The sequence below is a fragment of the Bufo gargarizans genome, chromosome 8 (assembly GCF_014858855.1).
Source record: "Bufo gargarizans isolate SCDJY-AF-19 chromosome 8, ASM1485885v1, whole genome shotgun sequence".
NCBI lineage: Eukaryota > Metazoa > Chordata > Amphibia > Anura > Bufonidae > Bufo > Bufo gargarizans.
The window spans coordinates 36804011-36823012 of NC_058087.1; the positions used below are offsets into that span (position 1 = coordinate 36804011).

General features: G+C 43.6%; 1 protein-coding gene across 2 annotated transcripts in view; it reads right to left on the reverse strand.

The window, feature by feature from the left end:
* ITGA6 (integrin subunit alpha 6) overlaps positions 1-18778 on the reverse strand; it is a 74133-nt gene extending 55355 nt beyond the window's left edge. Inside the window, exon 1 of one of the 2 annotated variants that reach the window (XM_044302968.1) lies at positions 18472-18778. In XM_044302968.1, coding sequence (XP_044158903.1) covers positions 18472-18647 — 176 coding nt within the window. In that variant the 5' untranslated portion in view covers positions 18648-18778. The remainder of the gene's footprint in view (positions 1-18471) is intronic. The other variant, XM_044302969.1, reaches the window with a different exon arrangement.
* Positions 18779-19002: the final 224 nt, after the last annotated feature.

Here is a 19002-nt window from a genome sequence, read left to right on the forward strand (position 1 = left end):
TTAAAATTAAAAGTTTTAATAGAGTACCCTGAGATACATCTCCATGTGAATAATAGAAAGAAGAAAGCAGCATGGAATAGGTTAAAGGGGTACTGCCACCTGGGATTTATGGCTTATCAATAGGATATGTCATAAAGATCCAATGGGCAAGGGTCCCGCCTCTGGGACCTGCTCCTATCTCCTCAAGAATGGGGCCCCACTGTGAATGAACAGCGCACCATGCATGCGTGGCTTCCTCCATTTCAAAGTACCATTGCCGTAAATAGGCCATACATTTTTAACTGGGAATACCCCTTTAAACTTATATAAAACCCTTTATACAATGCTGCAGTCCTTCTATGATTGATGAAGAGTGTGTCTTCCTACAGTCAAAGTATGGCTTCGTCTGGGGGCTCTCCTAAGATCTCCACATTAAGTCCTAATTAGTTATAAAGACATGTCTATTTTAGTAAATGCTTGAAATCTGAAAGTAGAGACCAGCGGGGACCTGGGAGACATTGGCACTGGAGCGGCATGGGATCTGTAACGTTTTTTACTTTCCTAAGGCTACCTTCACACTTGCGGCAGAGAAAAACGCTAGTGTGAAAGTACCCTAAGCCAGTCTGCTCTTTAAAAAAAAATATAAATATTCCTAGCTGGACAACCCCTTTAACATGTATCAATGTTTTGGAGTCCGTAATAAGTGAATGTAAGTACCGTACATTAAAAACTTTGCATCGTGGGGGAGTTTCCTCTTCTTACATTCTGCACTGAGAGAAACTGATCACCAATGCTTTAAGGCCTCTTTCACACAAACAAAACGGATTGGCTCCAGTGAAACTCACATCATTTTGCAAGCAAGTTTAGTCAGTTTTGTCTATGATTGCGTTCTGTTGTTCAGTTTTTTCTGCACTGGTACAATGCGTTTTGATGCGTTTTTCACACGTCTGATAAAAAACCTGAAGGTTTACAAACAATATCTCTTAGCAACCATCAGTGAAAAACGCATTGCATCCGCACTTGCTTGCGGAATGCAATGCGTTTTTCACTGAAGCCTCATTCACTTCTTTGGGGCCAGGGCTGCGTGAAAAACGCAGAATATTGAACATGCTGCGTTTTTTCACGCAACGCAGAACTGATGCATATAAAAAAAAAGCTCATGTCCTGTCACCACCAGATCTTTGAGAAGTTCTGTTAGACGTTCTTTAGTACTTCCTGCATGATCTTCTTTTGTTTTGCTTTCGTTTTGACATCTCTCCTCCCTCTCCCAGCCGTCATCTATTAGCAGTGATTGCCTCCCTATATAGCTCCTCCCCATACTGCCTTACCTTGCGGTTTATACAACTTCCTGGAGTGTGCTGATGCTAGAAGCTGTTACTGCTGCATCCACAAGATAAGGCTGTTTCTTTTTTCCTGTGGGCTTGATCCTAGGTGACCCTGACTCCCTCCGTATTAAGTGTAGGGAGCCGGTGGTCGTGTCCCCTCACTATTATAGGGTGTTCAGGTGTCATACAGTCGAGGAACGAGGGTATGCAATTTTCTACCATTGAGATTTTTGCATAGGCTGAGCAGTAAGGGAGAGAGCTAGGGCTGTTACAGGGCTTACCCTTTTATGAAGGGAATAATAATGAAATACATCTTAATAAGAGGCAGTCGTGGACACTTCACCAGCCGGTTACTGGAATTGCACTATTCACAGCGGTCCATGAGAATTTCATAGTATCTCCAATACCAGACAATATTTGCAACACACACTGCAAGACATAAATCAGCCAAGTTGATGCCGCTGGATTGTTAAAGCACAGACTTCTGAAAGCCGTAATGTGGAAGGAATCAATGAATATGTTTCCGGAATAATTTCCCCATGGATTTCTGTAACCCACAATTCATGAACTGTACGCTTGACTGAACAAGGAGGCATCACAACCAGGATTGCTCAAAGCTAGATATAGAAAAATGTCCACCCTTACTACTTTAGACAGTTCTGAAATATCCACAGGATATGTAATAAATGCCTGATATTTGGGGTTCGTCTGGAACCCCCACATATTGGCAGTACAGGAGTCCCCCGACCCCAGATCCACCTAGTGAGGTGGCATTATAGATCACATTTACACTGCCAGGTCCTGTCAAAGTGCAGAGGATGCGGCAATTGCAGAGAGAGCAGAGCCTCTAGGTGTAACGGCAACGCCCTTGTTGCTCCTAGAGGCTCATTTGCATATATTAAAACTTTATTTCTCTCAGCAATGCGGACACATATGAACATGGGACCAACACAGATGTCTTCAGCTGCCAAGTGCACATGTAACAGGTCAGCCAGTGTCATAGGTACAAATCTGCTGACAGATGCCCTTTACATTTATAGGGTTAGAGAAACAAAGCATGGTGCAGGGATCTCAAGTCTCCCGGACGTTCAGGGAGTCTCCCGCTATTAGATAGCGGCTCCCTGACGCCCACATGTGAAACAATATATCCCGGAAAGGTTTACTCCCAGTAAACCTTTCTGGAAACCTGTAGCAGTGTCCCCTTCTCGGCACGTGCGCACAGTGCAAGAAGAAGCCGATGCCAGCAGTCCGCAACGGTGCATCAGGCTGAGCCTGTGCGCACCCGCGGGATCTCAAAGCGGGAGGAGGGAGAGGCGGATCTAAGGAGTAGAAGGCGGCTCTGGGCACAAACGGCGATGTGTGCGGCCGGGCACCATGCATCCACAGACCTCCCCTGCTTGGGCACCTTAATTTAATGATTGACAGGTTAGTAAAACCTGTTTTTCCCGCAGAATAAAGCCACAAATAGCTTTTATAAGGCCACCTCAGAAATCAGAATGCTACCCTGGACCTGAGCATATGTTTAGCTCACAGGGCTTATAGGTGGTGACAGAATCCCTTTAATCATATACATAAATATGATAATTTGGGGCAGGGTAATGAGCCCAGTCCTCCACACCATAGAGCAAAGTGTGCAGATACTGCATATGTTTGGAAAATGTCATAAAAAGTTTGTGAAAGAAAAAGAAGAAGAAAACCTCCCGGAAATAAGAAGTGCACCTCCCTGAAATGAGTTTTTGCAGGTTGGGATGTCTGATGGTGGGACGCCCTGCCATGAGACTGAGGCAGATTTACTAAGACTGGCATTTCACATCTCAATTTTAGTAAAAAGAGTATTGGTTGCTGGAGTAAGATGCGCCATATTAATTAAAAGGCAGGCCTCCTAATAAATTCAGGGTATTTTCAAGCCGTCCATAAGCCAGAAATTCAAATGTACGCCAGCTATGAGCTGGTATAGATGTAAACTATAATTCGTATACATTTTTGTAAATACGGCGGGCTGTGTCTGCTCATGCCCCCTTCTGCTATGCCAATCCCCTTTTCACAGCACTACTGAAAAGTGCTGACCAGCTAAAAGTCACAAATTATGACACAAATATAGCACACAACATAATTTATCAAACTGGTGTAAAGTAGAACTGGCTTAGTTGCCCATAGCAACCAATCAGATTCAACCTTTCATTTTCCAAAGGAGCTGTCAAAAATGAAAGGTGGAATCTGATTGGTTGCTATGGGCAACTGAGCCAGTTGTACTTCTACACCAGTTTGATAAATTACCCCAAAAGAGGCAGATTTAGGAAACTTTCTAAATAAAAAAAAACCTCTTTCTTGCCCTTAGCAACCAATCACAGCGCAGCTTACATCTAAGAAGGGCAGAATATGAACTGAAAGCTGTGCTGTAATTAGTTGCTATGGGCAACAGAGTTTTCCTTTTAGACAGCTTTCATAAATGTCCCCCATGATTAATTTGAAGTAAAGATATCAGTTTTATCGGCAAACCTTACTCTTTGAAGTCGGCAACCTAAGGTGCTCATAAAGATTGTGCTTGATGGGGCAGGTCAATAGGCCTCATGCCTGAAATTGAGGGAGATTTAAACTGGAATTATGTCATCTGATTGCTATTGTTTATGGTATAATAGGCCGGGACCAGAGCTGCCACACTGGCACCTGCCTAAGACTGCATGTTCGGGTGATCTCAGAATATGATGAGACATTTCAAATGAAATATCTTTCTGTGGTTGGAAGATCTGGCGTTTATCATATACCAGACATAGCCGATGGTCAGGGTCTCTGGTAAACATTACCTTTTAATCCTAGCTATAAGTGAACCTGCAGGATCTCCCACTGCCGGCAGCATCTCCACTTATCTGTCCATGTACAACTAATGCCTAGTGGACAGAGTAAAACGCACGGACACACCAAGGCCTTGTTGAGATTTTCATTTTTTTTTACTGACGTGTGCTGTCTGCATTTTCCACAGAGAGCACATGTACCTATTGATTTTAATATCTGTTCACACATCAGTATTTTTTTTACTGACCATGGGTCAGTGAAAACAATCACAGAGATCTGCACTACTTTGGTCCATGATACAGACCAAACACGCCCCATTGAAGTCTATGGGTCAGGACACAACATGGATGGTATGGATCTTTGGTCCGTGTTTAGTCAGTTTTTTACTGACCACTGATAGAAGAGCAGCGTCTGTGGAATATGGATGACACATGAAGGGTAAAAAACGGACACACGGACCAAATACGGGTCCTCCACGGATGAAACACTGACTGATTTTTTTCACGGATGTCAAGCAGATACTGAAATGTGAATGAGGCCTAACCAATACTATGCAAGTAGTTTTTTTCACTTTTTTTTTTAAAATCAGGCCTGTTTCCCAATATATCCTATGTTCAAGCAAAGATGAAACAACCCCCTCTCTAAATTAGTAGCACCATTTTGATTCCAGGCAAGGATATTCACCCAAAAGTGCAGGAAAAATGGTCCAAACACTGCCCAGATTAGAGGACAGGTTATAAACTTAAGTTAGGTTGGGGGCCAACCTAGGACCCCACCATTGCTAACAACGTGGAGCTCCAGGATCTTGTTCTCAGCTGGAAAGCAGAAGGTGTATAAGCCGGCTCCATAGAATGTGCTAATTTACTCTCCCAATCAAGTCTACAGCTGTCTGACAAATAACAGGGACTTGTTCTCGGGCAATGGGGGGTCCCAAAGGATTGGATCACCAACTAACTTTTATATCCTGTCTGATTGACAGGTTGCGGTTGTTGTGGGGCAAACTCCTTAACCTGTGTTCACATCTGCACTAATGTTTTCATTGTTCTGCTCCATTAGAGATAAAAATACTGAAGGAGTCGGAACCTGTGAAATGATGTAGAACAGTGCTAGACATTGACGATAATGGGGTCTGTCTGTTTTCCATCCCCATTTCCATTCCGTCTGGCATTTTAGTAGTATGATGTGCTACTTTTCCCCCATTTTTTACATAGTCTGCAATGGAGGCAGGTGTAAACACAGTCTTCAAGAGGATGTCCGAGTGTTTTATACTGATGAACTATCCACAGGATAGGTAATTATTATCAGATTGGTGGGGAGTCCTCCTGGTACCCCCAGTGATCACCTGTTTGAAGAGACTGCGGTGCTGACAGAGCTCCTTCCTAGGCCATTGACGTCATGTTCATTGGTCATGTGGCCTAAGCACAGCTCAGTCCCATTCAATTGAATGGGGCTGAGCTGCAATACCAAGCACAGACGCTATCCAATGGAGGGCACTGTGCTTGGTAAGCTGCAAGGAGGCCACAGCACCCACCGGAGCACCGCAGCCTCTTCAAACGCTTAGACAACCCCTTTAAATGTACATATATATTGTTCTGTAAAGCTCTTTTATTCAGCAAAATGAGGTTTTCCCCAGTAGTGATGTCAATGTTTAGATCACAAAGGTTCTTATTGAGATCAGATATATATATATATATATACACATATAGATATTCATCATCCTAACCATTTACAATATTACTACTTATGGCTACAATCTCAGATTGTAGGTTACATTGTAGCAATAATCACGGTGTGAAAATCTGGCCTGATAGAACATGTTCAATGACATAATGTTTGCTTAGGGTTACAATAAGTTTTACAAAAAGATCAGCCCTACAAATATGTCTATTGTCTGGTTCCCCAAAAGTGAAGTGGCCATACATGCTCATTCAGCCAACACATTGGGGGAGATGAAGACACCCCTTACACATTAGATGGTTGTCCGGTTCTGACAAAATTGGTGGGTTCTTCCAACATCTGTCTAATAGGCCTTAACTATCATTATTTAGGCACGTACATTTTTTTCTGCACACCTCCTCTCTTGGAATGTCTGTCAGGCATGTGCAGGCAAGATTGGACACACTTCATTTGTGTCCTGGCCGGACAATATGCATCTTGTCTTTGTATTTATTTAACCAGACCCTGCAGATAAAAGAAGCCTTATCAGTGTCAATGTGCCAGTGATTTGTTAGAAAAACTGCCCGTTCCTATAACAACGTTGTGATCAAAGTGACGTAATGGCAGAGGACAAGATAAGAGGGTAGTGAAACTTCCTACTAGAGCCAGTTTGACAGCGACAAAAATAAGTTTCCATTATTCAGAATGTGAGCATTTCCTCCCCAAATATATATACACATGGATGCAATTAGTACCATGTATGAATACGGTATAGTACTGCGTCAATCTGACCATAAACATTGGAAAGCTGAAAGTCATCGGGCCGGCATTTGTTGCCCCTGATACATGCATGTTCAGATTGAAACAGCTGGGTCACCAGAACCTGAGAACAAGCCAAATGGCTGAAAGAAATTATCCGAAGCAACCCACCGTCTATTTTCCAGTGGGATCTATCATCAGAGATACCATAGTTTTTGGCAGGATCTACTGGCATAAAAAATAACTTTGAACACCTGCAGGTATGAACTAAACCGTTAAGGTTGAATGATTTTATTTGGGTTTTTATTTAATTAGGTCCCAAATTCAGTGCAGATTAAGTTCATACCACATCACTATAGAGGATGGAGCCAAGTTTTTCTATGACACAGTACCCTGCCTCCTTTCTCACATCCATGGAGTTAGATCATAACATTATGGCTCCTTAGAGCCACCAACAGGGAGCGATTAGGAGTTCAGTGAATACAGATTGTTATTGAGCATAATGTGAGCTGTATGAATTGGTGACATGAGCTCCCTTTAGTGGAGGCTGAAGGCAACCAAAATGTTCAGCTCTATGGATGTGTGATTCAAAACCATGTGCAATTGGCTAAAGGTGGGCATAGATGGTCCAGAGGATCTTTAAAGAGACACTTCCATCAAGATTTTTTTTATTGCATATTAACAGTCTGTATGTGAATATTCTATGTACTGTTCTTTATTTAAAAAAAATGGTGTTGTTTTTTTTATATTTCTTGTTGTGGTTCTTCAAAAGATCACTGAATTTTCAAAAAACTTTTCACAGGTTGTAGAGACATATCAAAAGTTTTGATTGGTGGGGGTTTTAGTACTGAGACCCCCACCAATTGCTAAAAGAAGGAGAGAGAAGCTTTTTGTATATTGTGATCTTTCTGCCGGAGGTGGGCTCACTAGAAGTCCATGACCCCATCTCAGTTCCATCCTTTGAAGTGAGAAGAGAAAGCACGATATGAGAGCACCTTTCGCTTCTCGTTCTAGCAATCTCACCACTCAGACTCTCACCAATTAAAACTTTTGATATGTCTCTATGACATCAAAAGCTTTATGAAAACTCAGTGACCCTTTAACTTTCTCCATATGGACTTTTAGCATGGCAATCGATCTTGCGTGACCAGAGAGGACCCTGTAATGACTCAATTAGGGCATTACACTAATCAATGCCATGCTCTTCTACAGGCATCTGTATCTAGTCCTATCAAGAGCACAATTTCGCAGTCATACTTTTATCCTAATTCTAAACCTACTTTTATAATAAAGATTACCTTGCAGATAAAGTCTTCCACTCTGACAATGGATTACCTATGCTGACTGCTACAGAAGGACAATACTTTGTATTCAGTTTTCAATAGCATAGTACGAAATGAAAAAGAAAAAAAATGAAAAAATAAAAATAGATTTCTATGAATTTTAAGTAAAAAATATTCCCTTCTGCTGTATGTCCCTTTATGGCCTGTTTTATTCATCTTTCCACCCTCCACTGTCATCGTTGCCTGTTCTTTAAAAAGAAAATAATGCACATAAGGCTACTTTCACATCTGCACGTTGGCTTCCGGTTTTGAGATCTGGCAGAGGATCTCAAAACTGGACCACAACGGTTCAGTTTGATTTAACACATCAGGATGCATCCGTTCTGTTAGGATGCGGTTGTGTTAAATCTAAATGGAATGAAACCGATCCGTCACTAAAAACAATGTAAGTCAATGGATGACTGATCCGTTTTTTTAGGATCCTAAAAAAATGGATCCGGCACCATTGACTTTCATCGTTTTAGTGACGGATCTGGTTTGTTCCATTTCGATGACTGGACACAAAACCGCAGCTTGCAGGGAAGGCATCCTGATTCCTGATGCATTCTGTACGGAGTATACCACATTCACAAACGGAACCTTTTTGTCCCGGTTTTGAGATCCTCTGCCAGATCTCAAAACAGGAATGCCAAAACGCTGATGTGAAAGTAGTCTAAGGCCTCAGGCACACGACTGTTGTTCTGGTTCGCATCCGAGCCGCAGTTTTCACTTCAATGGGGCCGAAAAAGATGTGGACAGCACTCCGTTCCGTGGCCCGGCAAAAGGCACATGGGCGACTTCTGTCTTTTGCGGCCTAAGGCTACATCAGGCATGTCCAAACTGCAGACCTCCAGCTGTTGCAAAACTACAACTCCCAGCATGCCCTAATAGCTGTAAGCTATCCAGGCATGCTGGGAGTTGTAGTTTTGCAACAGCTGGAGGGCCGCAGTTTGGACATGCCTGGGCTACATGCACACGGCTGTGAAAAACAGACATGTGATGGACATTTTTTTAACGACCATCACACGTCCATTTTAAGACCAATGGCAGTCTATGGGGTTATTCACCTGTCAGGTTTTTTTTGACGGCCAGTGAATAACAGACGTAAAAAAAATAGAACATGCTCTATCTTGTCCATTTTTCACTGACCGACTGCCCCCATACAATTGAATGGGTCAGTTTTTAACGTCCATTTCTCAGAAACGCATCAGTGAAAAAAAACATCCGTTAAAAATTGACAGTTTATCCGTTTTTAACAGACTTTTTTTTTCATGTAGCCTAACACTACCCACGGCGGAATTGCAGAAATTCTGTACTGCCCATGACCACTTAGACGTCATACGTTCTTATCTGCTACATTTCAAAAATGTCTTGGCTCAACTAATGTAAGTTTATGAAGGGCATAACCTTGCACATTCTTTGAGAATAAACCAAAGCAACCGCCCTACTGCAACACCTTGTACTGCACAGCATACAGCGACACAAGGTAGGGAGCAAAACAGCCATCGGCTATATGGGATCAATACAGCATAAATCAAGCATCATAAAGACTGCTATAGCCTGGGCAGCTAGTAAATCACTAAACCATGCGGAATGCAGAAATATTTCCCTAGCAATCATGGCTCTAGAGCCAATCTAAGTCATTCAGCTGTGTCAGATGGAATGCAAGATTGAAAGTCATGAAGATTTACTGCAGGTCAAGGCCTCTTGCACACGAACGTTGTGTGCCCGTGGCCGGATTGCGGCCCGCATACGGCGGGTACGCAAAACACGGGCACCTGCCCATGTGCACTCCGCATCACGGATGTGGACCCATTCACTTGAATGGGTCCTCAATCACAGAGATGCGGAACAGAAGCATGGATCGGAACCCCACGGAAGCACTACGCAGTGCTTCCGTGGTGTTTCTGTCCGTGCCTCCGCACCGCAAAAAAATAAAAAAAATAGAACAAGTGCGGACGGATCACGGACCCATTCAAATTGCAGTCCCCAATGCACGGAACGGATGCACAACGTTCGTTGCAAGAGGCCTAATTCAGAGCAGGGAGTGGTTCCTGTTACTGCCTCCGGAAAGATCCATCAATAACTGTTATTGGACTGAATCAATGGTGAAAATAACCTCTAAACATATAACACATATACAGTATATATATCAATGGCAGCCATGTAAAGGAATGAAAGCAAACACACAGCTGAATGAATGAAAGAAGTTTTCCGTAATCTGGCATCAAGGACATTTCTATAGAAATAGAGCCCTGGACAACGAGCAAAGTACCCGCTCACCAGTATATAGATCGGTGCAGGGACTGTGCAGCTGGGATTTCATTGTCGTGCATTGATCTCTATTATTGGTTACATCATTCAGGATAAACCAGTGCTAAGTGCAACTACAGGAACTGATAGTGATTAGAAATGTTGCTCTGCTCCACTCTTAAGTTGCTAGTGGGGTCTCTGTCTTTGAAGCCCTCTTCCCCTAGGAAATGGAGGCCTCGGGGCAATCGCAGTTTGCTGATCAGATTCCAATGATATTTCTGATTTTCACAAATTAATTTATAGTAAAATTAGACTGAGAGGCTGAATTAATGAACATTAATTAATGGGGAAAAAAGTATAACAATAGGAAAACACTTTTATCTGTAAGGCTGCGTTTGCATCTCCGTTTTGGAGATCCAGCACTACTGCCGGCTGTCTGCTTAAAAAAAAACATTGCATGCAACGGTTTTTGTCCAGCCGAAACCTGGTATACATTCCGGAAATCATCCAGAACACCACCGGACCTCATTGCAGTCAATGTGGATTTGGAAGTGAAGTAGAGGATCCAGCAGGAACCTCTCCTGACGGAAATCTGAATGAAGCCTAGATCTTCAGTCTCAGGCTACCCTTCCCCCACTGGGCTGCTATTGCAATGGAGACCTTATCCCCCCCACCTCAAAACATAGGAAGGATTATACAATATAAATGGCTTTCTAACATGTTGGAAAATCTTATTGTAGGAGTTTGAGCACCTCGAGTGACAATCATACCCTCGGCTGATAAAGTCACATTGTGTATGGCCGCCGGCTTAGGTGACCTGTTACCAGACAACCTGCTGTTATTTCAGTGCATTTCTGAGCAGGTTAAATCTTCATATTTACTTGTGCCAATTATTAAAAATGAAAACAGAATCCAGAACATTGAATCCTTGTGTAAAACATTCAAGACATAGCTGAAGTAGTAAGGAATGGCATAAACCTTCATAGAAGAAAATCTTGTTGATAGTGCCTTGGGTTTTAATGGGGGGAGTAGTACATTCTTCAGTCCCATAGTCTGCAATAGTCGGCATTTTCTCCTCCAACTTAAGCCTGTTGAATAACAAAAGGCTGCCTGCCTCCACACTAGGCCAAGTCATTGAAAGCACTGACCTTTTGTAGTCCTGGAATTCTCTTCCAGCCAATAAAGACAACTCCATGTACACGTAGGTAGGAATGACACTGCCCTGTGCACTGAACCTACCAGGAGATTAAATACTCTGCAAATGCACCTTACAATGCGCTTACTATATAAACCTTGTGTTCTACAATGTACTATGTGGGTTACAGTACAAATTTGAATAGACAGATTGCAATATAGGAAGACAAATCACTTACAATGTGATACATATGTAGAACTAAAAGGGGTTGTCTCACCTCCAACGTGGCATATCCTACCAACGTCAGATAGGTGAGGCTCCTACCTCCTTGGACCCGCACCTATCTCTAGAACGGAGCTCCCAAAGGGAACAAGAGCACACCATGCTGCGTGTAGCAGTTTTTGTCCGGCTGATTCGCGGCATATTTGCCGGATCTCTGCCGGATTCTATTATAGTTAATGGGGGCAGCAGGCAGTCCAGTAGCGTCCAGGAATTCTCTGCCTGAACAGCCTGCTGGATCTCTTACCATATAAGGCCTCTTTCACACTACAGTATGTTGCATTCAGTGTTTTGCGTTCCGTTTTTCACGGATCCGTTGTTCCGTTTTTTGCTTCCGTTGTGGTTCCGTTTCCGTTCCGTTGTTCCGTTCCGTTTTTCCGTATGGCAAATACAGTATACAGTAATTTCATATTAAAAATTGGGCTGGGCATAACATTTTCAATTGATGGTTCCGCAAAAAACGGAATGGATACGGAAGACATACGGATGCATTTCCGTATGTGTTCCGTTTTTTTTGCGGCCCCATTGACTTGAATGGAGCCACGGACTGTGATTCTCGGCCAAATATAGGACATGTTCTATCTTTTCAACGGAACGGAAAAACGGAAATACGGAAACGGAATGCATACGGAACACATTCCGTTTTTTTGCGGAACCATTGAAATGAATGGTTCCGTATACGGACCGTATACGGAACGCAAAAAACGGACCGTAGACGGAACGCAAAAAACTGTAGTGTGAAAGAGGCCTAAGGGAAACTAGCCTTACTGATAAAAACCACTAAGCCCATACAAATTTGGTGAATCTTGGCCAAATCTACAAATTTCAGCAGGACCGACTGACCACCTAATGTGTATAGGGATGTTCCTATCTATGATGTATAGCCATCTTTACATTGCAGAACAGGGATCCTGGATTCAAATTCGACCTTGGACAACATCTGCAGGTAGTCTGTATGTTCTCCTTGTGTTTGCATGCTTTTCCTCCTACACTCCTAGCTTATCTGGCTCCACTTGAAATTGGTCCTAGCGTGTGTGCAATTTCTTTGCAGGGTTTGGGTGGAAATTACTAAAGTAAGGACATTTTCGTCAGTTATTTCATTAACATTTTGGAGGCCATCAATGTGTGGTCAGTGGGCATCCAAACCCCAGGACTCCAGAGTGGACCAGCAAGCCCAGCAGCCCCAGTGTACTGCTGATAACGGGGGTCTGATCCACACAAATGACACATCGATGGAATATTTAAGCAGTGATAAGAACTTTCCTGCTAAAAATAAATATTTAGCAAATACTACTAATAAAGAAGATAAAATGAGCACCAAAGCCACATCGGACGTGCATTTCCGACCCGCCCTTAGATTTCCATGCTAATCTTACAGTGGAGTTTTATTAGAGAGCTGGCAGTCAGCACACAGAGAAATCACTGGGGTGTGAAAAGCCAGTGCAAGCACATTGAACAATGCAAACATCCGTGGACGGGGGAGAGCGACTCTCTAAAGAATTCCCACAGGGACAAAGTACAAAGTGGAGGCAGGCTTGATAGAAGGGGGAAGGGGGCAATTAACCATTTAAATGGGAATATAATTACTGTGCTTGGGATGGGAATCCACTTGTTCAGTCAAATGTATTTATCAAAAATTTAAGGTATAATTAACACTTCCAACTTACAGGCAACCTGTAGGTACCCCTCCAGATGGTGCAGAAGTATGGGTCTGGGTGCAACTTAAAAAGGTTAAATAAAAATAAATCTTTGCTTTTTCTCTGGGTGATTTGATTACACGTATTATGTGTGGGAAAATACAGCACTGAACAGGAAAATATATAGGGGAAATTCATAATTCCCCCACTGGCACTTTACACTGCCCTCACCAGGCTTATGGCTCATGCACACTCCATAGTGCTTCCGTGGGGTTCCGTGCCTCCATTCCGCACCCCTGCGGATTGTGACTCATTCAAGTGAATGGGTCCGCATCTGTGCACAAACAGCCGGTGCCTGTATATTGCGGACAGGCTGTTTGCAATACGGGCACGGTCGAGCAACAGCCGTGTGCATGAGCCCTTGGGAAAAGGGGGCACGCAGTGGGCAGGGAATGAGCCCCGACTCATTCATCATTATCTATTCCAGAAAGTGGAGTAAACAATGGCTGAAATCAATTTCGTTTTGGCACACACAGAGCTGTATGAGGCATGTCATATAGGACATAAATGGCATGCCTCCTCTGGCAGCGCAGGCCTTACCAAGAAGACCTGGCAGCAAGCGCTGGTCTTAAGAAATCAGGGCCATAATGTTTTCTGCTTCATTGGGAAAGGTGGGGGGGGGGGGTAAAAACAGCAAAACAAGATGCTTTTTCCCTTCAGTATAAATTTTTTAAAAAAATAATGGTATTTTTTGTGGTTATTCTGCGCTCATTAGGGGTTGTGCCCAAGCTAAACTAGGTGTCAACACTGCCATACAGGTATTTTCCCTGCCATTGTCCATCAGGCCTGTGAGTGTACTAGGCCTCAGTGACATCACGTGTTGTGTCATCCATTGACTACTAGTGATGTCACAGATACTGGGCCAAGCCCTTGTTGGTGATTTCTCCTGGCTCCTTTATAAACACGCAAGCTAAACTTGACCAGACATACTACATTTTTTGGTGGCATCATAGTTACAGTGGTTTTGTGGAAACCTGGGCTTACCAATGAATGGCAAATCAGCCTGGTTATATAGTAGGACGAATACTACATAAATACTGTAGACAGGACGAGTCTCTGTTCACTTGTCATCTTGGATTCCACTGTAAGAAAAATGACAGCAGTGCCATATCCATCACATGTGCCAACAGTGCCTGATGGACCCCAATGACTTATGATGGGTTCCGTCGGGTTCCACTGCAGTGTTCACCAATGTGATGGGAAGAATAGCACTGCACGCTGCTCTACTCTTTCTATCTAATCTGACAGATCTTCAAACGATGGCCTCTGACTGCAGTGTGAATGCGGCCATATTGTTCAGAAATGTGAGGAAGCTGGGTAAAAACTTGTGTGGGGCTATGAAGGTGGTCATATTGGTTGCCATCCAGCCTTCCTACAGATGTCTGCATGTATCAGGAATTCAGCTAACTCAAGGAATTACATTTAATGGTGACTTTTTGAGGCAATGCTCTTAGGGCAGAAACCTGTGGATTTCTAGCTATTGTGTAACTGTGAGCTGCAACCAGATGAGACCGGTAGTCCTCAAAAATCCTAATTTAGATCCAATGGTCCTGCCCGACAGCCCTCATTCATTGCATACTGTGGAGTCATTTTGCTCTGTATGTTTTCCTTATACCACATTTTCCAGTCTTTCTGGATGAATATCAAGAAGAGAGAACTGAGAAAGCTATAAAGGGCAACGTCTCATATTATTCACCCGTTTAATCATTTACTCCGCAGTTTCAAAGTCCACCAACCTAAGCAGATGTTTGAAAACTACAATAGAGACTCACTTTCCAAACATTGGGTATAAAGTGCTGTAAATGACTGATCAGTGGCCTTCCCCTGTGCTCTGAACACAATGCAGGTAGTCAGCTCAGCTGAGCGTCACTGTATAAGCTATGCAGAGCCTATGGTCTTACATTATACTGAAGATTCAAATATCAGGTTCAATCTGGACTCTCATTGTAGCCTGAAGGATGCAGCTTACAAAGGGACCTGGGTGAAGGGGTTCTTCACTCGGGACATCCATATGTAATTGTAGGTGTTTCTAGTTCTTCTTGGTTTGTAAACCATTTATAATCTAATATTTTAGATAAAAGGATCCCCTTTTATCAGCCCAAGCAGAGGGTGGCGGTTGACTGCCAGGGTTTCATGCCCTCAGATCAACTTCTCAGTAGTTTGATTGTATAACACACACTACAGGCAGCCTCTCCCCAAACTGAAAGAGACTGCACTCAAATGCAAATAACACAACACTTTGGGTTTACTATCCCTTTAAGTAATTATTGCAGAACCCCAAAGCTGCCGACCACTACCAGAACCAGTGGTCATGGCCCAAATCTCACCCAGAAGGAATCTCCATGCCTGTTAATACATTCAAAATGATACCAGGTAGCAAACCCGTCCTCTGCTACAATGTGATCTCCAGCACAGGACAGATACATTGTTACACTGTCCTCTATCTCCAGCATAGGACAGATACATTGTTAGGCCTCTTTCACACTACAGTATGTCCATTTCAGTGTTTTGCGGTCCGTTTTTCACGGATCCGTTGTTCAGTTTTTTGCTTCCGTTGTGGTTCCGTTTCCGTTCCGTTGTTCCGTTCCGTTTTTCCGTATGGCATATACAGTATACAGTAATTACATAGAAAAAATTGGGCTGGGCATAACATTTTCAATAGATGGTTCCGCAAAAAACGGAACGGATACGGAAGACATACGGATGCATTTCCGTATGTGTTCAGTTTTTTTTGCGGACCCATTGACTTGAATGGAGCCTCGGACCGTGATTTGCGGCCAAATATAGGACATGTTCTATCTTTTCAACGGAACGGAAAAACGGAAATACGGAAACGGAATGCATACGGAACACATTCCGTTTTTTTGCGGAACCATTGAAATAAATGGTTCCGTATACGGACCGTATACGGAACGCAAAAAACGGACCGCAAAACGGAAAAAAAAAACGGTAGTGTGAAAGAGGCCTTACACTGTCCTCTGCTACAATGTGATCTCCAGCACAGGACAGATACATTGTTACACTGTCCTCTGCTACAATGTGATCTCCAGCACAGGACAGATACATTGTTACACTGTCCTCTATCTTCAGCATAGGACAGATACATTGTTACACTGTCCTCTGCTACAATGTGATCTCCAGCACAGGACAGACACATTGTTACACTGTCCTCTATCTTCAGCATAGGACAGATACATTGTTACACTGTCCTCTGCTACAATGTGATCTCCAGCACAGGACAGATACATTGTTACACTGTCCTCTATCTTCAGCATAGGACAGATACATTGTTAGGCCTCATGCACACGACAGTATTGCTTTTTCAGTGTTTTGCGGTCCGTTTTTTACGGATCCGTTGTTCCGTTTTTTGTTTCCGTTGTGTTTCCGTTTCCTTTCCGTTTTTCCGTTCCGTTTTTCCGTTTGGCATATACAGTATACAGTAATTACATAGTAAAAATTGGGCTGGGCATAACATTTTCAATAGATGGTTCAGCAAAAACGGAACGGATACGGAAGACATACGGATGCATTTCCGTATGTGTTCCGTTTTTTTTTGCGGACCCATTGACTTGATTGGAGCCAAGCACCGTGATTTGCGGACAAGAATAGGACATGTTCTATCTTTTCACGGCACGGAAATACTGAAATACTGAAACGGAATGCACACTGAGACACTTCAGTATTTTTTGCTGAACCATTGAAATGAATGGTTCAGTATATGTTCCGTATACTGAGCTCAAAAAACGGCCAGTATACTGAACGCAAAATACTGTCGTGTGCATGAGGCCTTACACTGTCCTCTATCTTCAGCATAGGACAGATACATTGTTACACTGTCCTCTGCTACAATGTGATCTCCAGCACAGGACAGATACATTGTTACACTGTCCTCTATCTTCAGCATAGGACAGATACATTGTTACACTGTCCTCTGCTACAATGTGATCTCCAGCATAGGACAGATACATTGTTACACTGTCCTCTATCTTCAGCATAGGACAGATACATTGTTACACTGTCCTCTGCTACAATGTGATCTCCAGCACAGGACAGATACATTGTTACACTGTCCTCTATCTTCAGCATAGGACAGATACATTGTTACACTGTCCTCTGCTACAATGTGATCTCCAGCATAGGACAGATACATTGTTACACTGTCCTCTATCTTCAGCATAGGACAGATACATTGTTACACTGTCCTCTGCTACAATGTGATCTCCAGCACAGGACAGATACATTGTTACACTGTCCTCTATCTTCAGCATAGGACAGATACATTGTTACACTGTCCTCTGCTACAATGTGATCTCCAGCACAGGACAGATACATTGTTACACTGTCCTCTGCTACAATGTGATCTCCAGCACAGGACAGATACATTGTTACACTGTCCTCTGCTACAATGTGATCTCCAGCACAGGATAGATACATTGTTACACTGTCCTCTGCTACAATGTGATCTCCAGCACAGGATAGATACATTGTTACACTGTCCTCTATCTTCAGCATAGGACAGATACATTGTTACACTGTCCTCTGCTACAATGTGATCTCCAGCACAGGACAGATACATTGTTACACTGTCCTCTGCTACAATGTGATCTCCAGCACAGGACAGATACATTGTTACACTGTCCTCTGCTACAATGTGATCTCCAGCACAGGATAGATACATTGTTACACTGTCCTCTGCTACAATGTGATCTCCAGCACAGGATAGATACATTGTTACACTGTCCTCTGCTACAATGTGATCTCCAGCACAGGATAGATACATTGTTACACTGTCCTCTATCTCCAGCACAGGACAGATACATTGTTACACTGTCCTCTACTACAATGTGATCTTCAGCACAGGACAGATACATGGTTGCACTTTATCCCCTGCACAGCTACATGGTTGCACTTTTTCTCCGGCACAGAAACATCATTGCACTTTATCTCCAGCACAGATACATGGTTGCACTTCATCCCCAGCACAGATACATGGTTGCACTTTATCTCCAGCACAGATACACTGTTGCACTTTATCCCCTGCACAGCTACATGGTTGCACTTTATCCCCTGCACAGCTACACGGTTGCACTTTATCCCCTGCACAGCTACACGGTTGCACTTTATCTCCAGCACAGATACACGGTTGCACTTTATCTCCAGCACAGATACACGGTTGCACTTTATCTCCAGCACAGATACACTGTTGCACTTCATCCCCAGCACAGATACATGGTTGCACTTTATCTCCAGCACAGATACATGGTTGCACTTACAGCCTCTTGTCCTCGGGTTCCAGCTGCCGGTGCATGGCCAATGAGAAGCCGAATAGACTCCCCTGTTCTCCCTTCTTCTGGATGACATTCTCAGTATCCAGGTTAAAGGCAGTGATCCCCGCGCCCAGCAGAGCCCCCGAGCACAGCAGGTAGAGCCATGCCATCCTGCCCGCCATGTGTGCCAGTCCTGTGCTCAATGCTGTCCTTGTTCTCCGGAGAGATGGGCTTTTATAGGCGCAGACCCCGCCCGGGGGTAAGGTCTCTTCTCCGGGGCTTCCGGCTGTACAGCAGGTGCTGGGACTGAGCTCTGCCTGTAGCGCTGTGTACAGTGCCGTGCTGGGGAGGGGCTGGGCAGGGAGCCAGCCGTGCCCCTGTGCGCCAGGTGAGGGCGTGGGCACTCTCCCTGTGCCCCATCTATGCTCCCTGTGTATTACATGTCTTCAATTCATATGCACTCAACACTCACAAGCTGCCAGTCTTGTTTTGGACTTTGTATCCTTTTTATGGCATATTTATCACAGTTTTTTTGGA